This window comes from Argiope bruennichi, chromosome 2 (genome assembly GCF_947563725.1).
Source record: "Argiope bruennichi chromosome 2, qqArgBrue1.1, whole genome shotgun sequence".
NCBI lineage: Eukaryota > Metazoa > Arthropoda > Arachnida > Araneae > Araneidae > Argiope > Argiope bruennichi.
In genome coordinates this window covers 48,257,398-48,274,450 of record NC_079152.1, presented here as the reverse complement: position 1 = coordinate 48,274,450, position 17,053 = coordinate 48,257,398, and the positions used below count along the sequence as shown (strand labels likewise).

The following is a 17,053-nucleotide window of genomic DNA, read 5'->3' as shown; positions in this document are numbered from 1 at the left end:
CATTTATTCATAGGACAGTTTATTTCGCTAACTGGCAAATACATGAAATAATTCATGTATTTATTCAACGAAGAAGGCATACCCTTAGGAATTGCAGCATTCAATCAAAAAACATTTCTGATAGGAGCCCATCTAGTCATCTTACAAACCGTATTTTTATACGATAGAAAAAAAAAAAAGCGGCAATTTGGTACTTTCTTCATTTGTTTTAAATAAAGATAGATTATTTAAATCGCCCGGTTAAATATATCGACAATATCATCGGGCTTAGGATGTAAACTGTCGTTCCAATCTTCAAAATTTCCACAGTTCAGGAAAGAGCGCAGAATTAAAATTTGTACCTTGACCCGACCGCAATATTACAGACAAGCCATAAAGGAAAACCAGTTTCGAACGAGTTTCTTCAACTACATTTGAAACTGCCTAATCTGGAATGGAATTTTTTTAAATACATAGTAAAATAGCCCATATTATAGGGACGTATCGGTTGCTTTTTGCAATTACAGGGGAATATCCTAGAATATCCAAAGTCATTCCTTCGAATGGTGTACCCATATTACAACATTGCAAGCGATCTTTAGTTTTCATTTTGAGCTCTTTTCGGGCTCCGCAAACAAAGTATTCTAGAAATCATTTTCAACATCAGGCGAAGTCAATCCAATAAAATCCCTCTCAGAAATAATAATTTCCCTATCTTGAATCTCTGAGAGAGTTTCTTGACTTTTTCTCTCCGAAGGAATTAGTTGGCATCGATGAGTTTCCATTATTTTGTTGCAGGACTTTCGAGAGGAATTTTCTGCTTAGATGGAGGATCTGCTGAATTTTTCTTCTCCAGAACTGGTCTAATATTTATGCTTTCTAACAGAGTTCTTTGGGTCGAGCTTTCAAGCTCGACGCAAAAAATTTACACTCAGAGCCGGCCTTCTCTTCAAAGGGGCTTGGGTGCAAGAAGTCATTTGGGGCCCTAATTTTTTGTAAAGCGAAAAAAATGTATATATATACAAATCTGAATATATGTTATTAATGTATATTCATTTGATGCGTGATTTTTTTTTTTTTTTTTTTTTTTTTTTTTTTTTTTTTTTTTTTTTGCTAATAAACCAATTACTTCAGAAAAATTACAATTTTATGCAATTTATTTTTCGATGCTAGTACAGCAAGTGCATTTAAGTGTTCTGAACACATGCTTGACAAAAGATAATTTTTTATTAATTTTAATTCGCTGAAAGAGCGCTCAGCAATTGCTGCAGTAATTGGCAACGTAAAGAAAAGTTTTAACACAGTTAATACATTTAGAAATAACTCATTATAATTATTATTTAGTATGCATTGCAATATATCTTGTGCGTTATTTGCATCTCTTTCATTCAAAATCAAATCCCCTAGCAAACAAATTTCCTAGATTAGGTTTTCATCTACATCTGTGTTATAAAACTTTACAAAGTTTTTGGAAAATTTCTCTAAACTTGTGACAAAGCCTGATGACAGCTACGCAAACACCTTCAATAGCTCTTAATCTCTAAGAATAAATTTCAATTTTTCTAGCGTCTTTGTGGTTTCTAAGGGTTTAAGACTGAAATCATGTATAAAGCTTAAAGGATAAATGTTGGAAGAAGGTATATAAATTATTCATATCATCATTTTTCAAAAAATTTTCATGTATAAAACAGATTCCTGATTAAAGATCAGTTTAACACTATATGAAAAAAGCTACAAAATACTAATTATATTTAATACATTCCATATTATTAAATTTTAACAAAATGAATGATTGCATTTCACTTTCCAGGTTTTGAGTATTATTTGTACCACTTGAAGTTTCAATTCAGTTTCTGGGTACTTTTTATAGTAAGACACAGTAAATTAAATGTTCAGTAAGACTTGAGTCCAGTTGCTTGCAAAACATGACAAAATCGTGCCAACTTTCTGAAAACTTGTCAACAGTCAATCAAATAAGAATAGATTGACGGTCTGCCTAGCCAGGACTTATAATAGTTAAAAAATATAGTTTATAATAATAGTTTAAGTATAGTTTTATAGTTCGCACTTATAATAGTAAATAGTAATAATAAAAAATATAATAGTAAATTATAATAGTAATAATAAAAAAATCGAACTCCATATTTTGACGAATCAGCACGTTTTAGATCTCCCTGAATCTGAGAAACTTATTTTTTTAAAATAAAATCACGCCTATGAGGGAACACAATTATTCAAAAGCGTTTTCAGCTTGATGGATGAAATTTTGTATATGGTCTCTACTTCAGATTTTGAAATTTCTATCAAATTTTGAACAAAATGCATTCATAGGAAATTTGTCAATTCAGTGACCCGAAAGTAATTTAACACGATAGCAACAAAACGAAGAACGCTAAATGAGTAATATTTGATGTATAGATTTAATATCTGTCCGCGTTACAACGAGAAGAAGGGTCCAGTAGCTTCTGAGGGTAAAAATCCCTGAGCACCCGAGGGCAGAAGTTTGACTTCCAGCTCATATGAAGATGATACACTCACACACTCGCGTGCACAACCCCTTTTTACCTTCCACTTCCTTTCACACACCTCACAGATAGAACACAAGGGGAAGCGTGTAAACGTAGTAATGGTAACTTAATATGATAATTGATCTTATCATTAAAATAGTTTGGTATGAAATTTTGAGTTTTATTTGGTTGCCAAATGAGCATCCAAAATGCATATTCGGTTTTCTTCATTATTCTACGAAGCACTAAACGCTTATGTAATTGATTTTGAAAATTGGTACTTTTTGAATTAATGTTTTTTTCTGCATTAGTTTCGAGTGAATTTTATCTTCCAGCATATTTTTGCGCGTTTCATATCTTTTTCTCTCACTTTTCTTTTACCTTCCACTTCCTTTGTTTAACTAACTACTACATTAATATGAAATGGCAATTTACCTCAAATACAGCACAGGGCAGAAACTTATTTCTTAACATATTAAGTAAAAAGGAAATTTGTTCTCAAATTTTACTCAACACATTTTTTACAAATTTTAATCAATTTCAATCTCGATCGATAGTATTCGTTTTAAATCCCTCATGAAAAATGTAGTTAATATTCGAAAAAAATATATAAATTAAAACCCACATAATTTAATTAAATATTAACTCCCCTCTTTGCCCCCCTCTAGTATTCTATACTTGATTATTAGATTTAATCCATTGTTAACCAAGTAACAATCATTGATTATATTTCAATTGTTATTGGATGTAGAAGGTTTCAACAATCACTCTGATTGTTGTTTTTAACAGAAATATTACTGTTTAATGTTAAACAAATGCACAGAATACAAACAATATAAAAGATGAAACAATGAATCCACCTAAGTTGAAGCTGATTTCACTTCAACATGATATTCATTTCCAGTGGATCCCATCTCATGTGGCTCTACTTGGTAACGAAATAGCAGACAGGCTTGCAAAGAAAGGAAGCAGCCTAGCGACTTCATCTTCTGCTGAGCTCACATACTTAGAACTGTTCTCTCAGGCGAAATTCCTAAATAAGAAGAATTGGATGGTTCCCCCTACTCATGATTGGTATAGAGCCAATAAGACGGGTCAGTCCTTAAATCTTCCTTGTGATAGAAAAACCAACACTTGCCTGTCGCGCCTTGCCAGTGGCCATCTTAAATGTCTTTTCTTTTCTCAGGGTGAAAAATTTTACCCTCTTTGCCCGAAATGCTGCCAGCATCAGGCCTCTGCTGAACATATTCTGGACTGTTTAGGATTTCATTGGGGAGAAATTTATTCTTCTCCCTTCCTCGTTTTTGACTTTCTTCTTGTCAACGGATTTTTGGATTTGGTCTGACTAAGTCAGACCATGGAGATTAGCAACAACAACAACAATGAATCCACCTTCTGCTGCTCTGTTAGGAATCGTTTCTCTTTTTGCAACTGATAATTGTGAGACTTTTTTTTGCTGAGCTATGCTTAGTGCGTTTTGTGAACATTTCAATGAGGCTACGGCCATCGTTGGATGGATTGTCCTATGGACGGACGATCTGGGAACTGTTGAAATATTACATGTTCCCTCACTTACCCTCAATCGGAGATCTGTTTTTTGATCCCGATTTGGATCAAGATGTTAATACACCATCTGATCCACCTGCGACTAGAGTAGAATCCGTCCCAATGGTTCGCTCCTACACGGTATTTAGCATTTGCCTAGCTTTAGAACTTCCAGCGAAACTGGCACCATCTGCAATCCAGAAGTCTGATATCCCTGTTGAAGAATCCTATACGGTCTACAAGCTGTGTTCTTCTCTGGGTTTGCCTGCACGGATGGCTCCTGTCGGAGAGCCTGTCCTTTGCGATCTACCAGTTCTGCTTAGCATTGGATATTCCAGTGAGATACTGGTCTCAGAAGGATACAGTTTAACATCAAAACTGTCGTCGGCTGCCGATGCAGTTTTCAGATCAGAACTGTCTTCGGATGCAGCGATGGAGGATGGGTGGGCGGGGAACAAAAGTAGCCCACGTCCACGTGGTGTTCCCTGGGCAACGGTGCAATTCTTTGGAAATGCATCGGCTAAGAGGCTACTCAAGTACGAAAAAAATAATGAACTTTTTATTTAGTTTACACTACACACCTAATTTTTGATTTTGCGTTTTAATGCCACAAAATTTTATTACAAGCATCAAATTCAGAACATGCAGAATGTATATTTACGGTAGCAACAACTGCAAGGTTTTTTAGATATACGTAAGAATTATATATTTTTTATTCTAAAAAAATATAAAAGAATTTAAAATATATTTTTGACAAGGAATTGTTGTAGAACTCACACATACAGAAAATCAGTAGCGTTGACAATCATAAATCTGAAGGAGGAATCTCATAATGACTTAAATTTGAAAAATTATAGTGACAAAAATTTACAGATTCATAACATAATTCGTCGCCATATATTTATAGCTAGTTATGACAAAGTAGATAAAAGGCTTTATGGTCAGAGCCGGCCTTCTCTTCAAATGGGCTTGGGTGCAAGAATTCATTTAGGGCCCTAATTTTTTGCAAAGCGAAAAAAAAAAAAAATACAAATCTGAACATATTTTATTAATGCATATTCATTTAATGCGTGATTTTTTTTTTGACAAATACATAAATTACTTCAGAAAAATGACAATTTTTTGCAATTTCTTTTTTCGATGCTTGATACAGCAAGTGCATTTAAGTGTTCTGAACACATGCTTGACAGAAGATAATTTTTTATTAATTTTAATTTGCTGAAAGAGCGCTCAGTACTTGTTGTAATAAAATCTTTAAATCATATAATGGGAAATAAAACAAAAAGATCATATTTTAAATATTTATGTTGTTCCTCAGATCTTTACCATTTTCAGATGGCTTACAACAAATATCCACAACAAGATGATCTATGTGAGGGGCATATGATTTAATTCGAGTTATATTCATCACAGTTACCATCCAATCACTTGAATATAAAAGTTTGAAAATGTTCTTCATTCTCTTACAGACATAATCAGACCAAACTGTCCATTCTGCTTTTACTTGAGGACCTGAAATTTTCTCTCCTGCATCGTATTGAGTAGGATGTAAATTAGACGTGACATTTCCATGCACGTGTAAAATGCCACCACTCACTTTTAATGCTTTGCAAGCAGTTTCCCATCCTCTTTCTGAAGAAGGAATCAGCCCAAGATTAACTCGATCTGCTACGTTAATTGGACAAACCTGAAAATATTAAACAATATGTAAATTACTTTCAGTTAAACTAAACAGATGGGAAACATGAAAATACAATAATGTTTTGGGGATGGAACTAAATAGTAAACATCTATTAATAGGCAGATTTGTAAGCTGAAAAGGAGGACACAACTCCAGAATATTGAGAAGATGGGAGAGGTTATTGGAGAAGTATTTGGGCCCAGTTTGATTCGTGGCAGACCTTTACAAAGATTCATTTTAGCAATTGCTGCAATTGGAATTTAAAGTGATACACACTTTTAAAATAACAAAAATTCTCCCCATATTTTAGTGATTATAACAATTATTTAGCTATTTGTATTTCAACTGATTTTTATAAAAAAAATAGATCTTGACTTAGAATTTTTTTTTTTTTTATTTTACTTGGAAAATGGACCTGACTTTAATGCTATATTCACTTTATAAGATTCATGGAATGCATTTTCATACATTTTTCATCAATTTTTGTAGATACATAGGTATATAAACTATCACTGACCTATTACCTTTACACTTTCAAAAATTATAATTATCAAAATATAATTTGTACATAAAGTAAATCAATAATAAAAAATATCATTATTACATACAGAAAAAACTTCATAATCATTTTGGAATGGTGAATTTTTAAATAAATGCCAATTCATAGGTAGGTAGTTATTAATTTCCTAAAATATGGAAAGTAGCTATATAAGGCAATACTTTTTAATACTGCTTAAAATAAATGATGAAGATGACTTCATTGTTGAATTGTAAGACAAAATGTATTTAAATTGTCTAGTAAATTGTGGAACAAGTGGAATTTTTCTGCTATTTAAATACATTTAAAGTTTAATTAGTAAACTTTTATTGATTTTTCAGATTTCAAGTTTGTATCTCACAAAGTACTACTTAATATCAAATATCCGAGTTTAAATCTATAAAAATTAAAAGTGACAAGCAATTTTTCATATATTATTAACTTTGTTACAACAAATAATATTATGCATTTCTCATAAGAAAAAATATCAGTAACCAAGTAAATCCATTCAAATTTGTTTTTAATAGTAGAAAAAACTTTTTTTTCAGAAATAAATCAGAATTCAACACAAATTTATTCCCATCAACAGTAACAGTCTTTCTTGCCAATGCAATAGAAATGTCACAGAAAAAAATTGATATAAGTTGGGTAGGAATAATTTTAAATTACTTTTTCACTAAATATCCCCTAATTATTTTAATGATATTCTTTCAATTATTAAAAAGTATTTGCTTTTGATAGCAATCTCACATAAAGTAAAATTTTATACCTAAAGGAAGCTGCTACTGAAAAATTATACCATTACTTAAAATTTTTGAATTCTTTCAATAATAGAATTTTCTTTTTAATTCTGAAAATTTTTATGACTTTTTAAAATTTGGGATAATTTAATCATATACATTATTCTTTTACTTTATATGATGACACCAATGAAAATATAATTGTGCATCCTACTGTGATAATACATTTTGAATATGAACAGTTCTTAAGCTGTTTATTTTAAAATGGAATTTATATTTTCTTATAATGAATAAGAAAATTTTTCTTCAAAATTATTCATTCCCCCCCCCCCCCCACTTTATTAGAATTCTGATTATCCAAACTTCAAAATAAAATCTTCAAGAGTGAAACCATGTAAATATAGCAAAATAACTAACTTCAGTTGATTGTCCAAGCAATGACATTTTAATACATGAATTAAATAAAATCTAAAGAATAATGTTTATGGAATTATTAGAAAAGTTATAAGCAATTTTTTCTAAGAAATAATTTTTTTTTTAATTCAATTTTACATATTGGGTCTGGTACCAATTAAAATGGATTATAGAAGTTCTACCAAACGTAAGCTGCACAATTTTTTTTTATTTAAAAAAAATTATTAATTTAATTCCACTTGAAAACTATATTGTTTATACCTCTCTGTTATCACCATAATGAATAATGCATTGGTCTTTTACTCCATTTAATCGTAAATTCTTTGAAAGTGCTTCAACAGCATGAGGATTCCATTCACATGCATGCACTAGTGATGCTTTGGCATGAACAAGGAATGGTAAAGTAAAATAACCTATACCTGAAATTAAAATTTAAAAAAATTGTCACATATCATTTGAGAAGAGAAAATTGTTAATAATAAAACAACTCTGTTACCTGGACTTAAATTTAATGCTTCAATGATAATATCAACAGAAGGCAAAACTGATAATTTGTTAAAGAAAATGGAGAAAGAAATAAAAAGCCAGTTATTTTATTATAAATTAGCAAGCTTAGTTTGAAAAAAAAAAGATATTGAAGACTTTTAAATTACACAAATATTGCAATATTTTTATTTATTTATTATTATTATTTTTGCATTTTTTTGTAGTAATGTTAAATAATGTTTATAGTAGAAAAAAAAAAAGACATTTATGTATCTTAAGTGAAAGCAAATACATGAGAAATATGATTTCTATATTGATACATGCATTTATAACAGAAGTTTCATTTGGAATACTGTTTGAATTTTACACTAAAATTTGTTAACTAAATATAAGATAAAAATTTGGAAAAGTAACAGCAGCCAACACAGTTGTACAATCTATGCATTGTAACATTACATACTATATATGTATATACTATATATTGCAGCAACTGTATAATAAGCATTGATTAATTAGGAGTTAAAAAATGTAATGAGTTTATTGAAAAAAAATCCATACCAGCATATAAATCTACAACTGTTTCTCCTTTGCATGAAAGTTGAGCAATTCGAAGTTTTTCTGAAATGTTCCCTGCACTAAACATGCACTTAGTAATGTCATATGTATATCTGAAAAAAAATTATATTTAAATATACTTAAATTGATGAAAAATGAAACAAAACTAATCTGAAATTCTCAATTTGACATAATTAAGTTTCAAACTTCAAAAATTTACAGGTTATAACTTTTTGTAAAATTTGCAGATGTAAATCTTTTGAAAGAAAGCTAATGTAATATTTATTGCTTTTACATTAATTATATAGAACACAAATTGTTTTATAATTTATTAGTTTAATATATAAACACAAAAAAAGGCAGAATTTGGACATTTACTATATTTTACACATAATAGATTTTTAAAAAAATCTGATATTTCAGTTTATGCTGTCAGGAATAAAAAAAAAAAAAAAAAGAAAAGAAAACAATGCCTGTAAACAAGTGGTTATTAAAGCCAAACATAAAAATATTAAAGTGCACAGTTTAAACCAATCTACATGTTTTCTTCACTTGCTTCTTTAAGTTTGGCCAATTTTCATTCCAGTTGTACGACGATTATTTAAAAAAAAAAAAATACAATCTCAATGTTTTATGTATTAATAATTCTAAATTAAAATCAGAGTATGTAGAATAAATCTGCATTTTAATTTAATATTTTAATTTTAAACAAAAAATAATATTGCAATCAAATTTTCACAGTTCATTTTTAATCATTTTTCTTGTCACAAAAAACTTTCTAATAATAAATTTTTATTTAATAAATAATTCAGTTATTGATCAGTGTCATTATTATTTCTACTTTATTAAATTTTAATATTTATTGCAAGTATTTATTTCTGATTTATTAAGGGCATTATTTATGAAATTTTGAATAAGTCTCTTGCTGTCAATATTATTCAGAAGCTGCAAAATAAAGTTTTTCAGGTTTCATAAATTTTTAGACAACTCAATTAGCTTGGGGATGAGTGAAGGGAAATTATTTGTCTCAATCCAAACTATCCATTTCTTTGTCTGTAAATAGGGAAACAAGCCACCAATAATTGGTGGCTTATTCAATGATAATTAATTGAACTTAAAAAAAGGGGGACATTTATTTATCAACATTGGTTATATTTAATAACTAGCTGCCTTTGGCGACCAGCTGGTTCGATAATCTTAATGATGGTTAAAATTTTCAATTAAATATTGTATATAACTTGTCTTCAATAGCTTCTTCATCAAAATATTTCTAAGCTTCAAATTTTGATAGTCATATAATTCACTCATACTATTATAAAGACTTTAAACCATAATGTACCATGTATCTCTCTAATTTTCTGTTAGTTCCCGTAAAATTTGAATTTTAAATTAAAGTAAAAATTCTTAAGCTGCAATTAATATATATACATATATATATAAACATTTTTTACTGAAACCCTGCATTTTTTTAAAAATCAGTGCAGAAAACAGAATTGTTTAGCAGTTAAGTCTTATATACACTACAAAATAATTTTCATAATTTATGTAGTATTTTAAGAATTATTTGACAAAAATTTCTCAGGTTCATCATAAAATTCAGTTTTTTTTTTTGCTTTCAAAATAATTTAAATGTCATTAATAACAATATTCTATTTTGTTTCAATCTATAAATATACTTCAAAAAATTATGAGATCTAAATTTTATTCTGTCCTTTGGTCCCAAGGAATCCCATTCTGCGAAATATTTTTGACAATGCAACTTTTAAATAAGTAAATGCACTTTTCTACCTTCTGCGATTAAATCTGATTGATTTATGAAGTTTTGAATGGAATAGTTTAGAGCAATCAATATTTTCATAACTTTAGGCCAAGCAGATGTGAGAAACCCTGGGAGGAGGGTTCGATGAAGTAGTCTAAAATCGCCCATTTTTATTGAATAGTAATCAAGTTGCCATTAATCAATCAGGTTTTTTGACTGATTTAGTTCATTGGAGTACATTTTTTTTTATTTAAAATATTGGAGTCTCAAGAATATTTTGTTAAATATGACACACAGAGCAGAGGATCTAGGCAAAAGCTAAACATTTTGAAATTTATTAGAGCATTCATTGACTCAAGTTATATAAATTATAATTATTTACTTCATTTAAACCAGTTTAATACATGTATTTCTACTATTAATGGTTTACAAATTAGCTTTTGATACTTGAATTGAAAGGCTATATATTAAGCCATGTTTGTCCTAAATAAAGCTAATTTATTGAATTAATAATATAGATATTGCAAAAGTCACAGGAAACTTTTTTTTTTTTTTGCATATACTTTTTAGAAAAAATCATATTTCATATTTGTTTCATTTCATACAGACATATGCTGAATTTTTATATACTTAATTTGCAATAATAGTTGATTTATTTTTTAATTTGAGCTTTTGTTAATATGATGACAACATATTGATAAATAGTTGATTTATTTTTTAATTTGAGCTTTTGTTAATATGATGACAACATATTGCTAATAGCTAATTTTTCTCTATTAACGTGCAACGTGCTCCAATTTTATTTTTGTTTTGCATGAAATAAATTGTTGAAAAATATGATTTACAATTATTTTTTAAAAAATTCATTAAAAATAGGAATTTAATTTGTTCATTAAAATATTAGTATCATTGAAAAGATTAATTTTTGAATTCAGTATGATGTAAAAATCAATTTTCTGCTGTAATACTTTTGGAAGTTATTGTGGAAAAATGCCAAAATTTCGCTTAATTTTTAATTAATTAAAATTTTAATTAAAAATTCAAAAAATCATTCTGAGATGCACATTCCTGGCCACCAAAGTATACACATGCCAAATTTAGTAGTTGTAGGTAGAAAGGTGTGGCCTGTACAGCACCAAAACACACACACACATTGAGCTTTATTATAAGTATAGATTACTGAAATTCTTTCTATTATATTTTCATTCAGTGATGTACACTATAATCCTTCGAAGTAATTTTTTTAGTATATTAGCAGTTCCAAATCTAATAAAATGAAACAGACAAGTTTATACAACTTTTAAAAATCTAGGATAATATACTTTTAAGTTATAAGTTGAATGAATTTTATACAGTCATTTATAATAAATGACTTTTTATACAATAAATATTCTAGACACACCAACTTTTAAATAAAAAAAAAATTTATCTTCTGCAAGCAAATCTGACTGAGTTATAAATATCACCATTCAATCAATAATTTCCTAATTTTAGGCTAATTAGTTTGTAGGAAATTCTGGATGTTGATTAATGTACCTTCTTTGAGATGGTCAATGGGGTGAATTAAAATCGCACACTTTTTATAAGATAGAAATATTCAAGTTTTCATAATGCACTCTATTTTAAGACACAATAAAGTTGATTTTTCTTTTTATTTAAAATGTTAGTATTTCATGAATATTTAACTAAATATGATTTATATGACTAAAGATTTACATAAAAATATAATATTCATAATTTATCAAAATATTTATTGATTCAAACTGCATGAAATAGTATTATTAATCTCATTAAGAGTATCTTAGATGTAACCTAATATTAACTATTTATAATTTAGATATTGTGACCCAATTAGAGTTGGTATATTACATGTATATGAACCTTATTTGCCTAAAATAAAACGGTATTAATGAATTAACCATAAAAATAATTTAAAAGTTTACAGAAAGTTTTTTTTTTTTTCACTTATTTTCCTAAAAGATTATCATACAAGTTTATTTCATTTTTTAGAGACATACGCTGAAAATTACACTTTTCTAGGTTTAATTTAGAGTAAAAGTTAATTTAATCTGAACTTCTGTCAATATGATGTCAACATACAGATAAAAGCTAATTTTTTTCCTTGCAGGTGCAATATGCTCGTGTGAGTTCAATCCTATTTTTATATTTTGTAAAATAAAGTTTTGGAAAACATATGTAAAATATTTTTGAAAAATGATTAAAAATAGAAACTTTATTTATATGTTAAAATATTGGTATTTTTTAAAAGATAATTTTAAAAATTTTAAAATGATGTAAAAATTATTTTTCTATTGTAATATTTTTTGGATGTTATCATAATTATAACATTTTGCTTAATTTTTAATCAATTAAAATTCTAATTAAATTTTTTAAAAAACTGCTTTGAGGTGCACATTTCCATTTTCTAAAGTAAAATATATATGCCAAGTTCAGTAGCTTTAGGTCAAATAACACAGCCTATAAAGGACCATCTAAAGATTAAACAAAATAATTTTTCCATGAAAATAACTTTACTTACTTAATTTTATTATCAATGTGCAATACCCAACCATCACAGCCCTTTAAAATTTCTACCTGTGGGCTTCTAAAATTATCGTTAGTTATAGTGTATTTTCTGGCAACTCTTTGACATTTTAAGGCTTCTGAAACAATATCCCATAATCGTCCTCCTGAAATACATAAAATTCTTGAAGAATAGCTAATCAGAAAATAAAAAATAATAATAATAAAATAAAATTTTAAATCAGTTATAAATTATTAAAATATTTTTATTGATCCTGAATTTCCTAAACCTGATCCTAAACTTCAGATAAAATGTGTTTCCCCCCCCCAAGCATAATTAATTTGAAAGTGAGTAAAAATAAGCTTTTCTTGATACTTAGATCTAAACTGAATAAAAGAAATCATTATTATTTCTATATTTGTCAATACATCTGGCCTTAATACTATGTAAATGATATTATAGATTTTAATCCAAGTAATACAAAATGCATAATATTATGCAGTACTAGGGACTTTTTAATGAGATAACAACAAATGCTGATTAGTAAATGTAATGAAGATATAATAAAGATGAAAAGCAGATAGAGAACAGGTAACGAAAATATATAAGAGCACTTTTTCACTAAACACATAATACCAATGATTAATCATCAGAAAACAATTGCTAAAGGTATGCTTACTGCAATCAGCAATTGATGGCATGTTAGTCTGTTGACTATATTCAACAATGGCCTGCAGTCAAGACAAAAAAATTACAAATGGTAGGTGGTAAATACACAAGAATCCATATAAAATATTTATTCATATAGCCATGAGGCAAAAAAAAAAAAAAAAAAAAATACTATTAATTACAAGATATTATTTTCAAAAAGAGGTGGAATGTCTGATTTCACATGATAATTTTTTAAATAGTCAAAATAATATGGTACTATATTTGTGGTTCAGAGCAAAATTATTAATAAAATAGGAATTAATCAAATTTTAAAGTTCCACTTTTAAATGTCAGTAAAATTCTTACAAAACACGCACACACAAAAACAAAAACTGTAAATATGAAGAATCGTCCACTTCTTTTTTACGACGAGAATTATGATATCCAAGCTGACTTTTGAGCTCAGTAGAAGAGATTATCAGGTGGCGATGTTGAAAGCAGTGAACATTTCTTCACTTTCCCCAAAAATCAATGAATTTATATATCAATTAAGACTGAACACTTTTATTTCATATTCACTTAGTAAATTCACTAAAAACTGCAGTAGTTATAAACTTATTCGTAATTATTAAATATGTTATCAATATATGCATTAAAACTACTTTAAGTCAAAAATATTTATTTATGTTCTACCAAGAAGAGACCACAGTTTGTTTTGAAAACTTGATGCCGGAAGAAGAACTAAATCTCCATGTTTCTCCCACTTAGAAGGTATGTCATCCAGAAGAATTTTATCTAATTTTAATTTTTCAATTTCATTTAATAAATTGTTTTTCAAATTCACATAAGGGCTCAAGCATTTTTTTCTCTCTTTCGTCATTTTAATTAATTAACATTCATATTAAATCAATTAAATATTTCTATATTATTTGATCAAGAAAGAAAAAAAGCATTATCAGTTTTAAGCATGTTAACCAACATTATTGTAAACAAATCACAACACGGCAAGCAGACGAAACAAAAATTTTCAAAATATATGAAGTGATATTCTTTTCACTTCTATTCTTCAATAATGTAAGTTTCTTTTCCGAAAATTTATTATAACTACTCATTTTAATTTGATACTAACATCAAATGAAACTGACTCAAAAAATCAAATAAAGGATCATTTTTTAATGTGAACCCGACTACAGTGAAATAATATTTTGAACTAATTATTAAATAATTATCGATGAACTTTTAGTAAAGCCTTCATATCGATGTATCGATTACTCTTGTGTTTTGTTTTTTATTTTTAATTTGCTTTATTTTGTGCCCGAACTCATTCTTGCCGTTAAACACAAGTATATTTACATATACAAAATGTCTCAAATTCAAAGTTTACGAAAGCAAGTATTACAGCTTCGACAGGAAGCTAATATTAATCGGATTCCTGTTTCCCAGGCATGCGATGAGTAAGTTAAGTTAAATTCTGTCAGCGCGATTGTTACAAGGTGGGGCATCCACTATTTTTAATGTATATCATTCGAAACGAATTATTGTATTTAAGACTGTATTTTCTATTGGCTGTTAAATCCAATAGAAAAAAATTAAACAATTTCTGCTGTCAGATTTTTCTTTTTCTTTTAAATGCTATTTTGTTTTTTTTTTTTTTTTTTTAAAAAAACAAGCTTAGTTGGAAGCATAATTTGGTTAGACTAACAAGCTTTAGACTTAGGTTAGACTTAACAAGCATAGTTTGGTTAGACTATTTCTTCCAATGTTTTACCTGTTCATGTTTATCCCAAGTTACATTTTTTTATTTTTAAACATAACTTTTCTTATAGTTGTGGAGTTTTGGACATTATTGTATAATTTATATAATATTTTAATAAAAATTATTCGAAAAATAAATTTGTGAATAATTTTATTTGTATTAAAATTTTCAAATAGAACTTAATTATATATAGTGTGTTATAACATGAAGATTTGAAATCATCTAATTTCTTTATATATTTGTTAATTCATTATATTTGAGTTTAGAATTTTGGGACAATATCAATTCAAATCTTCCAAGGCTTTAAATAGTGAATAATTAGTTCATTTTCTTTTGTGTGTTTTAAGTGGAAAAACAGGAGAATTGTGCTCAAGATTCTTGTCTAAATGGAAAAAAATCTAGCCAAACCTATTAAACTCATCAAACTAATATAATGAAAAATAAAAAGTTAACATATTTGACAACTTATAGTCTTTAAAAAAGTGATAACCTGGCACAATTTGCTGCTGTATACTCAATTCTCCTGTAAGGCCCTTTTTAAGTATATCAGTGCTAAAGCCTGATGACTGAAATTATGAAGGGGAGGGACCAAAATTGCAAGTAGTTAAGAAAATTTATTTTCCATTTAAAATTATATTGCTATTAAAATTTTTTGCTGTTTTAAAACAACATGCACACTGAAAATTAAAAGTTTTTACCCTTAAACAAAGGAGTTGTACTCATTTAATAGATCTTTACTTTGTTGTCAATTACTAAATATATGATCAATTTCAATAACTTTATCTATCAATCTGATATTGTAGATATCATTAGGTCAGAAGCAGCATAACAATTGGTATTGAAGGAGTAATTATAAATGATTGATAAAAACAATTCAAAATAATACTTATCTTTTATTATCATAAAATAATTTTAAGAAACATGCTCATATTAATGGAAATACATTTCCTTTACATGCATATTTAAAAAAGTTGACAGTTAATAAAACAAGTAAAAGGGAATAAGACCAAGAAATATTGTTTGCTGTTGAGGAGATTATTGGGAAAATTGTTTAGACACCCACCAGTATATCATTTTATCAAATTAATATATGTTTAATATTTACAATTTGGTTGCAGAAAAAGGGGGGGATCCATTCCATTCTGTAAGATAATTCAGTATAGAATGTTAGTAAATGTTATAAAAAATAAATTTTAAGCATTAGAATTTTTTTAAAATATGCAATCATATAGCAAATATTATAAAAGAATAATTTAGACTGGGATCTTATTGAAATTACTGTTGTAATTAAAAATCTCTCCACTAGATTTATAATTTCATCAGAGTTTGAATGTTACTTTAAAAAATTAAAAACACTAAAATGTTTTTTGAAAGGGAAAAAAAAAAACATTTATAGTTATTTTAATGCAAGGAAAATTGCCTTTATACTTTCTCACATAACTAATATAGAGAAAGTATTGTAATCGTAAAAAATTTGAACTTGAGAATTTGATTAATCTCCACATTTTAGTCCTCCCTGAGTTTGCAAAACACATTTTTGGAAAATGCCTATCTGTCTGTGATAAAGATAACTCAAAATCAGTTTGAGCTAGATGGATGAAATCCGGTATGCAATCTTTACAGTCTGTAGATTTCTATGAAATTTTGAGTAAAATCCTGTCAAAGGAAGTCTGTCTATTCTTCTACTTAAATATGTTAACATAATAACTACAAAACAAAGAGAGCTAAATGGATTAAATTCGATACTCAGAATTAACGTCTATAGTCTATACACCTAGCAAATTTTGTGCCAAACCCTACAAGGAGTTGACAATCTGTACTTCAAAAGCATGCAAACACGAAAACATGATGACTTGAATAAATCAAATTGTGACTACAGTATAGTTCCATGTTAAATTTTTGTTTCAGTCAGCTGGAA

At 27.8% G+C, this 17,053-nt stretch overlaps 1 protein-coding gene across 2 annotated transcripts; it reads right to left on the bottom strand.

Moving 5' to 3' along the window:
• Positions 1-5,082: 5,082 nt before the first annotated feature.
• LOC129959807 (tRNA wybutosine-synthesizing protein 2 homolog) lies at positions 5,083-14,419 on the bottom strand. Of its 2 annotated transcripts, none has more exons than XM_056072707.1 (5): positions 13,408-13,444; positions 12,744-12,894; positions 8,449-8,558; positions 7,666-7,823; positions 5,083-5,718 (listed from the first exon to the last, which is right to left on the bottom strand). In XM_056072707.1, the coding sequence occupies exons 1-5, from the start codon at positions 13,427-13,429 to the stop codon at positions 5,326-5,328; spliced, it is 834 nt and encodes a 277-aa protein (XP_055928682.1). In that variant the 5' UTR covers positions 13,430-13,444; the 3' UTR covers positions 5,083-5,325. The 2 variants fall into 2 exon arrangements, with proteins under 2 accessions (XP_055928682.1, XP_055928676.1); XM_056072701.1 differs by lacking the exon at positions 13,408-13,444 and adding an exon at positions 14,073-14,419 and having other exon boundaries at positions 5,086-5,718.
• Positions 14,420-17,053: the final 2,634 nt, after the last annotated feature.